General features: G+C 47.0%; 1 protein-coding gene across 1 annotated transcript; it reads left to right on the top strand.

The window, feature by feature from the left end:
* The first annotated feature begins 11,339 nt into the window (after positions 1 to 11,339).
* LOC101295340 (geranylgeranyl pyrophosphate synthase, chloroplastic-like) lies at positions 11,340 to 12,840 on the top strand. The gene has a single exon (XM_004300550.1). It carries the CDS (start codon positions 11,471 to 11,473, stop codon positions 12,551 to 12,553), a length of 1,083 nt encoding a protein of 360 aa, XP_004300598.1. The 5' UTR covers positions 11,340 to 11,470; the 3' UTR covers positions 12,554 to 12,840.
* The last annotated feature ends 527 nt before the right edge of the window (positions 12,841 to 13,367 follow it).

Below are 13,367 nucleotides of genomic sequence, written 5' to 3'. Positions count from 1 at the left end.
GTTTTTCTACGGTGTCCCGATGACGAACGTCATCAACTCGGCCAGGAGATATATCTTGGAGGACGGAACTGTGTGCGACGAACCAGAGGGCAGCATGACCCCGGCCGAGATCAAACAATTCCGTGAAGACTGGGGCATCCCAGAAATGATTACACTTCGCGGCCTTTACGAGGGCGAGTTGGCATGCTGCCCGAGAGATGGCTTCGTTGCTGTGCACAAGCACATGTTTAGGAACGGTTTCTCTCTCCCGTTCCTCAGTGCGTGCAGTACCTGCTGAGCAAGCTTCAGCTAGCTCCGTGGCAGATACCCCCAAACCCTTAACGCCAGTTGTTGTCACTTGGCTGCCTGTATTACTTGTCCGAGATGGGGTTTCCAACTATCAACGAGTTCCGAGCTCTCTACTGCCTCTCGTACTCAAAAAAGCAGAATTGCGTCGGGTGTGTTTCCTTCGCCGCTCGAGATTACTTGCCTCCCGTTATGGATCTGCATACTTCCATTAACAACAACTAGCGCGCGAAGGTTGCTTGCCGGGGGTCGGTGGCAAAGAAATTGCCCCCCATACATCGTGCCCAACCGGTTCAGGTATATTCGGGATCAGTCCTTCTCGTTATCAGAAATCGAGAAGAAACGGACTGGCCAGATATTTACGGCCTGGCCCTCGGACGAAGATCGTAACTCGTACAATTTAACCCGGTGGGACGTGCTAGTTCACTGTGAACTCGGCCGAATGCCTGGTAGGGTTCCCGCTTAATGTCTCGACTATTGCTTATACTTGCATTTGTTCTCTATTTCTCTGTTGCTTTACTAATTGTTGCATTTGCTGACAGCCAAGGTTCCCAGACGTAAGCTTCGCCCCTCACACCCGCGCGACATGGCTTCAGACCTGGACTTGTTGCATGATCTCCTGGAGGTAGGAAAAACCGCTACACACACTGAAGTGAACGTGGGGGACTCTACCGCCCGGGTTTCAAAGACGCCCGTGCTCATGGAGATTTCCGACGAAGGGTATGGGAAGCCGCCTCATGACACGGAGGAACCCGGGAGGAGCGGTGACGTTGTCAACGTCAACTTGGGTGAGAAGAAAAAGAAGAAACCCTCGTCCAAGAAGTTAAAGTCTCAACGGGATGATATTGTGACTTTGACTGGCCTGAGCGTGACTGGGGCCTCTCCACCTCTGAAGAAGCAGAAATCAGCAGGTCCCTCAACCGGCGGACCCGTAAGCCTGGGCGCTCTCACCCCCGCTCAACCCCAGATTCGAAAGACCCCCATTCGGCAGATATGGACGAGTATGGATGTGCCGATGAGAAGTTCGTTCGCGGCATGGTGGGTGATCTGAAGGGAATAGAGCTGGACCGGATCAGGGTGGGGTCTAACACTCCCCAACAGAACCGGCAATACACCCGGGAGGCGATAATGAAGGTAGCCGTCTCCCTTCTTATTCCAACTTACTACCCGGGGTACTGTACTTATCTTTTTAACTCTTGCAGGCCCTCTTCGCCGTCTATGCCATTGATGCCAGCGAAGACTCCAACGAGATGAAGGAGCGCTTAGCTAGCCTGAATGATCAAATCACCTACCTCCGGGCCGAGCAGAATAGGGTGGAGAAAAGCTTGGAGGCCGAGAAGAAAGAGAAGCTCTCGCTGGTTGACAAGCTTGTCAAGCTCAACCTTCATACTTTGGACCTTGAAGGAAAAGCCGAGCGGGTGGCAGCTTTGGAGTGCGACATTGACGCGCTTCAGCAAGAGAACGCTAAGCTAAGGGTTAAGCTGAAGGAAAAAGACGACCAGATTCTCGACCTGCAAGGCCAGATTCCCTCCCAGGGCTAACTTGCCGTGGCGAAGTTTAAGGAGTCGGACGAGCTCAAAGCCATGCTCAAGGTCGCCCGGGATAGTGGGATCACCGGGAAGTTTGGCGAATGGAGTCTCCTTGGGTATCTGGACAAGGCGAAGATGATCGCCGACGTGATCGCTGCCCGGGATGCCAGGGAAAGGGAGACCAAGTCCAAGGCAGCTGCTGAAAAAGAGCTTCAGGAGACAGGCGAGCCGTCCGAGAAGGCCGCTGACAAGGGCGCCGAGGAGGACGACAATCAGGCCGAGTCGTTCGGGAACGAGGAAGAAGACTACCATGAGGCATAACTTGTGATTTGACCTTTTTTTTTTTTTTCTTAAGACAATGGCCTCGTGTCCTACCCGGTGACTACGTGTCCCGGTGATTTTTGTAAATTCCCATTGGTGGTACACGCCCGGCATGGCAAGTTTTAATGTATTATGCCTCTAATTTTATTACTTATTTTGTTGTGTTACATATTTGTATTAGCCTATCCCACTCGGTATTACTAGGGACTGTAATAACTTGTACATCTCGGTTTTACCTGCTCGACACTGTATTCAATTGATTTATGTCTCCCGGTGGATTACCATCCCGATTGATATTACTCGGGATTTAATTGACTTATGCCTCCCGGTGGATTACCATCCCGATTGATTTTACTTGGGATTTTAATTGACTTATGCCTCCCGGTGGATTACCATAATTAGAGTTTAAATTTAACTTCTCCATTCTTATATATAAAGTCTTTCAAAATGAATGAAGGCATCCTCCGGGACTTATTGTCCTCCCGGGGCTCGCAATACTTACAAATATAAATTTTAAGGGTGGGTTTCGTTCCCATTTCACACTGGATAGAATCTCAGGTGCTCTGTATTCCAAGGGCGCCCGGTGACTATCCCATCTTGATCCCGGAGAAAGAAAGTTGCTGGACCGATCTCTTTAACTATCTCGTACAGCCCTTCCCAGTTCGGATCCAGGGCTGCCGTCTTGGTCATGATTTTCTTCATTACCCAGTCCCCCAGTCCTAACGTCCGGGTCCTGACTTTATTATTATAGTGGCGTGCAACTCGCTGCTTGTAGACTTGGTTGTGTAAGTCTGCTCGCTCCCTTTTCTCCTCGATGAGGTCAATGTTCAAACAGAGACCCTCCTCATTGGTTGTGGCGTCGAAATTTTCGACCCTTCCTGATGGTATTGACGTCTTGATTGGCAAAACAGCCTTCGTGCCAAAGGCCATGCTGAAAGGAGTTTCTCCCGTTGCTTCTGTTGCCGTGGTTCTGATTGCCCATAATACCTCCAGCAGTTTTTGTGCCCACAGACCATTTGCGTCATCTAACTTCTTTTTCAGGAGTTTTTTTATGATCTTGTTAACCGCCTCCACCTGACCATTGGTCTGCGGGTGCGCCACCGACGAGAAGACCATCTTGGTACCTATGTCCTTCGTGAATTCAATCAGATGGTTATTATTGAATTGTGTACCATTGTCCGTGAAGATTGTCTCTGGGACTCCGAATCTGCAATAGATGTTCTTAATCAGGAAATTCTTCACACACTCGGTGGTTATCTTCCCCAGGGGCTCAGCCTCCACCCATTTCGTGAAATAGTCAACAACCACTATCACGTACTTGAACTGGCCCGGAGCCGTAGGCAGTATCCCGATGAGGTCAAGGCCTCACTGCGCAAAAGGCCAGGGTGACAACAATATTGATAGGGCAATGGAAGGGGAATGTATCCCGTTGGCGTGCAAATGACATTTACGACATCTCGCCGACATCTTATCCGCCATGGCGCCCTTGTTGGGCCAGAAGAACCTTGTGCGTAGCGCCTTGTGTGCTAATGACCGGGATCCAGAATGATTCCCGCACACCTCTTTATGAATTTCTCCCATGATCACTTCTCCTTCTTCCTCAATCACGCACTTGAGGTTTGAGAGATTGTAACCTCTACGGTATAACTTCCCGTTCATGAGGGTGTACCTAGCACATCTCGATTGCAACTTTCGTGCCTACCGCCTGTCTTCCGAGCGCACCCCCTCCTTCATGAACTCGATTATGGGGTCCATCCACGTTGGCTCTCCGGGTCCCGCCTCGACCATGAATATCTCAGAGATTGTTTTACTGATACTTGGTTTTCCAAGCACCTCAATCCTTACCTTTTTTCTGTCTTTCCTGGGCCCTCCGGTGGCTAGCCGGGGGAGGGCATCTGCATGACGGTTTTCTTTCCGGGGGATGTGAGAGAGAGAGGCCGATTTAAAACGTTGCATGAAGGCTTTTGATAATGTTTGGTAACAGTGCAACTGAGGCTCCTTAGGTTCAAAGCTCCCGTTGACCTGATTTACAACCAACTGTGAATCACTAAATATTTCCACTCTTTCCACTTCATACCTCGGGCGAGTTGCAATCCCCCGATTAAAGCTTCGTACTCAGCCGCATTGTTGGATGTCTTTAACTGGAATTCCAGGGCGTACTCATGCTTGAATCCATCGGGAGTCTCTAATATTATTTCCGCCCCGCTTTTATTTCTCATCACTGAGCCGTCCATAAAAAGTCTCCAGAGTTAAGCCAGCGGTTCCTCACTGTGCATCTCCTTAGCCGCTACGGGACCATTTTCCTCCCGGTTGGCCTCGTTGATTACTCCCACAACTTTTATGGGTATGAGCTCTGATATAAAGTCAGCCGCTGCTTAGCCCTTGATTGCCACTCTCGGCCGGTAATGGATATCAAATTCCCCCAGCTCTATTGCCCATTTACCAGCCTCCCGCTGATTTCTGGCTTCTGCATAATTTGCCTCAGGGGGTGGTTAGTATAAAGAGTTATCAAATGTGCTTGGAAATAGTGTTTGAGCTTTCGGGCGGTTATAATAAATGCCAAGGCCAACTTTTCTATGTCCGGGTACCTGCTCTCGGCCGGTGTGAATCCCTTCCCAGCGTAAAATACAGCGTGCTCGACATCGGACTCTTTTCTTATCAAGACCGAGCTAACTGCTGACTGTGAAGCCGCGATATACAGGTAAAGCATCTCGCCCGGGATTGGTTTTGATAAAACCGGCGCGGACGTGAGGTATGTCTTTATCTGTTTGAATGCCTCCTCCTGCTCGGGTTCCCATACTATCTCCTTACACCGCTGGTCTTTCAGCAACCAAAAGAAAGGGGAACACTTATTCGTGAGTCGTGACACGAATCTGGCAAGGGCGACAATCTTCCCGGCCAATGAACTCACTTCATTCCTCTCCTTGGGCCTTTCTATGTCCAATATGGCTTGGATCTTTTCCGGGTTGGCTTCAATCCCCCTCCTGCTAATTATATGCCCCAGGAATTTCTCTTTGACAACCCCGAAGATGCATTTCTGAGGATTCAGCCTCATCCCGAACTTCATTATGACCTCGAAGACCTTCTCAAGATGCCCTATATGCTCCTCGGCCCTTAGACGTTTGACCAGCATGTCGTCGACATATACCTCCATTATTTTCCCGAGGTACTCGATGAACATGACATTCATCAGCCATTGGTAAGTTGCTCCCGCATTCTTCAGTCCGAAAGGCATTATCTTATAGCAATAAAGGCCCATGTCGGTCGTGAATGCTGTATGCTCCTTATCCCTTGGATCCATCCGGATCTGGTTATAGCCCGCATAGGCGTCCATGAAGCTCAACAATTCGAATCCGGACGTGGAGTCCACCAGTTTATCTATTCGTGGGAGCGGGAAGCTGTCCTTTGGGCATGCCCTATTGAGATTTGAGTAGTCTACACACATCCTCCACTGCCCCGTTGACTTCTTTGGAACTATGACCACATTGGCCAACCACTGGGGGTATCTGACCTCCCGTATAAACTTTATGTCTATCAACTTTTGCACTTCCCCCCTCATTGCTTCATACTTTTCTGGCTTAAACGCCCTTCGCTTTTGCCGCACGGGAGGGTATATCAACTTTATGTCTATCAACTTTTGCACTTCCCCCTATTGCTTCATACTTTATGTCTATCAACTTTTGCACTTCCCCCCTCATTGCTTCATACTTTTCTGGCTTAAACGCCATTCGCTTTTGCAGCACGGGAGGGTATCCTTTCTTGATTCCTAGCTGGTGTGTTACGATTCCGCTAGATATCCCGGACATGTCCTTATATGTCCAAGCGAATGCCCCACTATTTTTCTTCAAAAAGGTCATCAAGGCCGCTTGCACCCCTGGTGCCTGCCCCGTCCCGATGGTCACTTGCCTATCCGAGAATTCATCTGAGACTGATACCATTTCTGTTTCTTCTGCCAACCCCGGACGCTCCTCATCCGAGTTGGTATCATCCCTTGGATCCACATAAGGATCCGAGGGGGATGCCATGGCCTGGCTCGCCAACAGAACCTCGGATCTTTTCCTTCGGTTGTCTATCGCATAGCAACTCCTTGCTGCCGCTTGGTCTCCCCGGATCGTAATGACTCCAGTCGGGGTTGGGACCTTCATCATCAACATGTGGCCGGCAACAAAAGACTTCAGCTTCCATAACGCGGGCCTTCCCAAGATCCCGTGTTATAGGATGACTAGCAATCGACCACGATGAACTCTACGGTAGCTCAGGCAATTCCCTCTCGGCCTTCCATACTTACTCCAAAGCTGTCCGATCCTAGTGGTTGGACCACATCACCCGAGAAGCTGATCAACGGTTCATGGTCTTATATCAACTTGTTACTTCCTTGACGCAGTCCTTTCCAGGCACTCCTGAACAATACGTTGACCGAGGCTCCCGTGTCAACCAGGATCTTCTTTGTGATATAATGGTCGAGTTGCAATGTTATTAGGAATAAGTCCTCGTTTGGCCTTATCCTCTCTTCTTCCTCTTCTAGGAAGGTAACGGACTTCTAACCGGTTGTCACTTGCTGATTATTGCTACTCTTAAAGGCGAAGACCTCCCGGCCATCCCTAGATCCCATACACTACATTTTTGCCTTGTTGCTTCTATTATCTATACGGGACCCGTCATGGATGGTGTTGATTGTCCCATATACTTCAATTGCCCCCACATGCCTCGGCCCGGGCACTTACTGCTACAACTTTCCTTCTTGTATCCGACGCTCTACTACCTTTTTCAATTCTATGTAGCTGTTAATGTTATGGCTTGCTTCCCCGTGATACCCACAAAATTTTTCGGTGTCTTCCTTGGTGAGTTGGGATGGGGGGAACTTTCGGGCAGGGGGAGGCGGGATGACGGACTTATTCTCATTCCATATCGCCTAGTAGGTGGCGTTGAGCGCCGAGAAGTGCTCCTTGCTTGCCGGTGCCGTCCTCGCGTACCCGGTATCTTGGTAAGACCCTTTTGTCTTTCCTTGTGCGTTATGCTACTTCCCTGCCTTCCCCCAGCTTTTTTCCTTGTGCTTCTTTCCAGGTGGGTGCGAGTTCGGCTCTTGCTCTCCCGTCAAGGCCCTTATCTCCTGGACCACTTGTACCGGTGATCCTCCTCCTTGCTCTCCGACCTTCCTCTTCCCGGCCGAGGTCCCTTCATACGTATCATGGTCTACTTGTGCGTGCCTGACCGCCATCTCCATAAGCTCATCGTAACCTTGCGGGCATTCGATTTTTACTGCATACATAAATTTTCCTGGAAGCAGTCCTTGAATGAATGCTTCCTCTGCAACCTTCTTGTCAAAATTCCTGACTCTAGCCGTGGCACCTTGCCATCGATTCATGAAAGCTTTCAATCCCTCACCCCTATCTTGCTTCACCTTGAACAACTGGGCGGTATTCTGCCCATCCGTTCGTAAAATGAATCTATTGACGAACTTGTCCACAATTTCTCGGAAGCAATCAATCGAGTTTGATGGGAGCTCGTAGAACCAACGTAGTGCTTCCCCTGCTAATGTCTCCTGGAACATATTGCAGCATATTGCATCCGAGTACCCTTTAGCATTCGTGTGAGACTTGAAACTATCGAGGAAGAGATGGGGGTCTCGATCCCCATTGTAACTCAGTTTGAGCGGCTTGGCTGCGCTTGGCCGGACAGACCGGATGATCGCTCTTGTGAACGGTCCCCCTCTTTCTTCGAAACTCACGCGAGTTGGGTTACGCGCCCCCTTCTCTTGGCGTCCGAGATTCGGTCAGCCAAACTCTCCACGGTATCCCGGATAGCTCTCAGGGTTTCTTCCATCTCTCCATGCCTTCCAACTTGGACTTGTGGGATCGACTCGGGTAAGGGCGGCGGTCCCTCATCCCGCATTTCATCCGGTAACAAGTTCGTTCCTATATGCACGGTCCTACGGTTCGTTCTCACCGGGGTGCCTGTCTGCTGAGACGTGGCCGCTCGATCCAACTCCCCCGCCCGGTCCAATGCCTCCCGGTGCTCAACTCCTTGGGCTAACGCTCTCATGAGCGTGGCGTTATCCCTTTCCAACCTGCGTTCCCTCCCGGAAGCTTCTACTCGATCATGGTCCCTTGCTGCTCTAGCCGAGTGATTTGAGCCCTCATATCTTCCAACATCTCGGCTACCTCTTGAGGATTGAGATCCCGCGATACACACTCTGGTGTTTCATCCCGGAGGGTTCTCCCAGTAATTCTTGAACTTCCCCATGCGGTTTCCGGGGTCCTCCCTAATATCACCTCCCTCTCTTGGCCTTGCTGTTCGATTAACTCAGCCATCGAGTTACGCTGGCTTTTTGTAATGATTCCCACAGACAGTGCTAAATGTTTCTGTACAATCCCGGATGGGTTTGCAGAAGCTAATAATATGCCAGGTGGATGGTCTACTGCCTTCTTGCTGTCCTGCAATAACAAAGGGGACCGGGAGCTTCCGGTCTTTCCTCCTCCGAAGCTTAAGTCAGTATATGGTGGTTGAATGTAATTACTGAGGATAGTTATGTTACCTGACAAGCTGGTGGCTGGGCCATATTTATGCCCCAGAGTGGATTCTCTTCACTTGAAAACTGATGTGGGACAACTGTCTTTGCTTTTGCTGTTACTTCACATCCAGCTCCCTTATGCCTTCTGAATCCACCCCCAGCCCAATACTGCCGCCAAGGTCGGGCCCGGCCCACCCTACTTATTGGTGGATACTTCGGGGCGGCCGAGTTGTGGTAGAATGCCTGTTGGTTTACGGGCTTGAGAGGTTGTTTTATGCACAACCGACTACACTATGGTTTTCACCACAGATACTAAGCCCAAGCTCCCTTATGTTAACTTTGTTTTAACAAAATCTTGTATTAAGCTTGCAGGCAAGAAACAATGCTGCAAGTTTCTGATCTCATGATTTCCATTGTGTTAATAAAACCAGTAATATTTCCTTAGTGTTGGTGATTTGGATTCATTAAGTTGAGTTCTCTGGCATTCTTAGTTCTTGTTATCAGGATTTGTTTCTGATTTTTGCATGTGATCATGGATCCAAATGTTCGGCCTCATTGATATATATGTAGCTTGAAGTTTCATCTTCAGAACTGTCTTCTTGTAAGTAACGCCAATACATCAGTCATTTTTCGAGGGTCGTCATGCATGGAGATGCCTCTCCCTGCAGCTTGGTTTGCTTCTTGTCATTTTTTGAGAGACTTCATCTCTAGGCATTTTGGCTTTTGTTAAACTCCCAACTGGACGTTATTTCCAATGTCTTAATTTGCACAATATAAAGCTCGCGTTGGCCACCATGTTTGTTTGCTTCGATCTAATTCAAAATGCCGATACAATGAAGCAGTGTTGTGTTTAGATGGATTAAACTGGAGAAAAAAAACACAGTATTTATTTGTCTTGAGATATCTTATAGAAAATTAATGAAAATTATTAGTGTATAATCTCATTGCTGCATATATGACTTTCCTGGATTCAGGTTGCGGGTGTATATCACTTTCCTCCGATTAACAAGTCGATGAAACAGATTGCTAACTAACAGGGGTCCAGGAGGAGCTACGAGTAGTCGATTATTACGTTTTGTCTGAGTTCTGTTTATTAGACATGCTTTCAGTCATTCAATAATGTCAAGTTTGTTGTGCCGGCTAATATATGAACTGCTGCAGTGAACCACTGAGCGCAGCCTTTTATGACGATGCAATGGATGCATGCAATCATTCTTTTTCTTTCGGTTGACTGGAAAAATGTGAGTCTCGGGTTGTAGGAGAGTCATATGGCAAATGCTACGTCAACATGTTATCGTCATTTACAAACACTTTGTAAACCTCGTAGAAGTTAGAATAAAAAATCGTTAAAATATTTTACATATGTGGTGAACAAAAATACGTTATAAGTTATAACATGATGAGAAATTAAACATTATGTGAGAATTCGACTATGATACATCAATGTACTTTACATAGAGTAAGGCAGTAAGCTATTCTGATACAAAAGTACATTGAGTAATATATAGTTTGAGTTTAATCTAAGTTAGTGTACAAATGCATGAGTTTACCTCTATGTAATAATTGTTTTAAATATGAATATTTTGGAGATATAAGAGTTGGAGCATCAAGCGCCCAATTGCAATCTCAAAAGAAATGAGCCATCACAATGGGTAACTAACTGCCGACCCTCCATTAATTTTGTTAACCATTCAGAGAGCTACTTCACTTCATGTGTCACTTCATGCAGAGAAATTCCCAATTTTCGATCAGTGTAATGAGCTTAGTTGGACTTCTCATAGCAACATGGGGCACAGTAGAGTCAAATACACGATTAAGAGATATTGTCTAAACGTTTGTCGGTTGAGAAAGAAACACATCACCGAGTTGAATTTGATTAATTGTTTAACGTATCAAAATAAATATTGCTTCGTGCTCACAAGTCAAAACATATTTTTGCCGTATGTTTTCTTTGTATTACTCAAGCATGCGACATCTCTTTATTTACAAAATTATAGTTCCATATAAGAATCTTTGTGTATGAAAAAGAATCTTTTTTTTTATATGAAAAAGAATATTTTAAAAAATGATAATCGAGTAAGCTACCACTCTGAGATCGGGAACACTTTGTAAGTATAACCCCTTTTCAAAGGATGCTTTTCATAAACTGGGGTTCAAACCAAGAACCTCCTATTACTAGGAGAATCCTTACAATGTCCGTTTCATTTATAACCTAACATGCTTTTATTAAAAAAATAATCTTTGTCTATGAAAAAACAAGATCTTTGCTTTTGAAAAAAATATAATCTTTTTGTTTTCTTGAAAGAGAATCTTCGTTTTTTGTGAAAAAGGATCTTTTGTGTTCTTATCAATCTACACGGTCTAAAACTGCGAAACGCAGTACATGTGAATCCCTCCCTCTGGTAATCATGCCATTGTTGCCACCCAATTTTACCTGTCAAATAGAAATTAATGATGTTACCATTCTGAGGAATCTGAAGAATTGGGCAAATGTATATATGCTCTCACAAAGGAGCCAAAAAAATGATACATGCATAAGAGCACATGGCATATAAGGTAAAGAACAGATATGCCCCAAAGTCCCAAACCCACAATCCTATCCTCCTCCTCCTCCTCTTGACACCTCCCTCACTCTCACTCTTATTGCTCTTCCCACTCCTCCTCTCTCTTTCTCTCTACATTTCCATATCTGTTATGTAATCAGTGAGTCAGTGCCCATGACTCACCCTCTCTAATATCTCCCAAACTTAGCAAAGCTCCATTCTTTGTTTATATACAAGCTCTGTTTCATTGCCTAAATTTTCATTCTTTGAAAACATACAAGATGAGCTGTGTGAATCTGAGCTCATGGGGCCAAGCCTGCTCAATGTTGAACCGATCCAGATCCTCCCCATCTCTCCTCCTCCTCCACCCGACCCGACCCGTTTCCTTCTCTTCCCATAAACGCCGCCGCCCCAGCTCCGTCGCAGCAATCCTGACGAAGAAGGAGTCCGCCGTGAACGAAGAATCGACAAAACCCAGTATCAATTTCAAGACTTACATGGTGGAGAAGGCCGAGTCCGTCAACCGGGCCTTGGACGCCGCCGTGTCGCTGAAAGACCCGGTCACGATCCACGAGGCGATGCGGTACTCTCTCCTCGCCGGAGGCAAGCGGGTCCGACCCGTTTTGTGTCTCGCGGCTTGCGAGCTCGTCGGAGGCGACGAGTCCGTGGCGATGCCGGCGGCCTGCGCCGTCGAGATGATCCACACCATGTCGCTGATCCACGACGACTTGCCGTGCATGGACAACGACGACCTCCGCCGTGGGAAACCCACCAACCACAAGGTTTTCGGCGAAGACGTCGCCGTTTTAGCCGGCGACGCGCTTCTCTCCTTCGCGTTTGAGCACCTCGCCGTCTCCACCGTCGGCGTCGAGCCTTCTAGAATCGTCAGAGCGGTTGAGGAGCTCGCCCGGTCAATCGGGTCGGAGGGATTGGTGGCGGGTCAAGTCGTGGATATCCACTCCGAGGGATTATCCGATGTGGGACTGGAGCAGCTGGAGTACATACACATCCACAAAACTGCTGCTCTTCTTGAATGCGCGGTCGTTCTCGGGTCGATTTTGGGCGGCGGGTCGGACACAGAAATAGAGAAGCTCCGGACTTTTGCTAGGTACATTGGATTGTTGTTTCAAGTTGTGGATGACATTCTGGATGTGACAAAGTCTTCACAGGAATTGGGGAAGACTGCTGGGAAGGACTTGTTGGCTGATAAGGTGACTTATCCTAAGCTGATGGGGATTGAGAAATCGAGGGAGTTTGCGGAGAAACTTAACAGGGATGCACAGGAACAGCTCGTCGGATTCAACTCCGAAAAGGCTGCTCCTTTGATTGCTTTGGCTAATTACATTGCTTACAGGCAAAACTGACTAACTGAGGGAGTTTGGGGGATGTTATGTTGTAATTTAGAATTGGTTGTTTACTAGAATTTACTCATTTTAGAGTCTCTCACAGTTTACTAGATCCTGCTGTTGAAAAAAAAAAAAGGAAGTAGCTGGGAGATATATACATTTTTACCTTTTCAAATCTGTGTCAAAATGTTTGTTCGATGTGGAATTTGTATTCGTTATTTTCGTGCTTTAACTATTGCATTCGACTATCAGATGATGTTCTGAGAAAATTGTGAAAAGGTATGAAAATGCAGAAGTAGAATCGGTAGTTTCTGGCCAAGTATAAGTTGAGTTGGTATGAGTTGATGGTGTTTTCAGATGAATATATCGAATCTGTTGAGATATATAATGGAGTCATGGAGGTGATCAAGGATTAGGACATGGGGTTTGATTCAGGGATACATAACCAATAGAGGAAAAACCTGTAACTTCCATACATTTGTTTATAAGAGATAGGAGTTGAATGTTTTAGTACTGCAGCGTTTGAATTTGTACTGGTATTGTAGTATTATGCATCTATGAGAATTGACTGAGCAGATTCATTAGTTTGTGTTGGCACATTTTCAGAAACAAGTTCATCGTTATTCTTACTAGTCATGGTTAACTCATGAGTCGCCTTTTTTGGGGTGGTGTCTTCTTTTCGGTTCTAAACTCCTTCCCACTTTCTCCCAAAATCTGGGTGCACATAATTGAATCATGAATATGTAACTGCACTACCTATAGGGATTCAGATGTACTTCAAGAGATGATCTTGAGTGGGATTTGCCCTGATATCCAGACATTTTCTGGGCTG

The sequence above is a fragment of the Fragaria vesca genome, linkage group LG5 (genome assembly GCF_000184155.1).
Source record: "Fragaria vesca subsp. vesca linkage group LG5, FraVesHawaii_1.0, whole genome shotgun sequence".
NCBI lineage: Eukaryota > Viridiplantae > Streptophyta > Magnoliopsida > Rosales > Rosaceae > Fragaria > Fragaria vesca.
The sequence above is the reverse complement of the archived record's forward strand: the minus strand, read 5'-3'. Positions and strand labels throughout refer to the sequence as shown.

Bases quoted from the DNA above. Each gene is read 5' to 3' on its own strand.
- LOC101295340 (XM_004300550.1), top strand. From the start codon at position 11,471: ATGAGCTGTGTGAATCTGAGCTCATGGGGCCAAGCCTGCTCAATGTTG.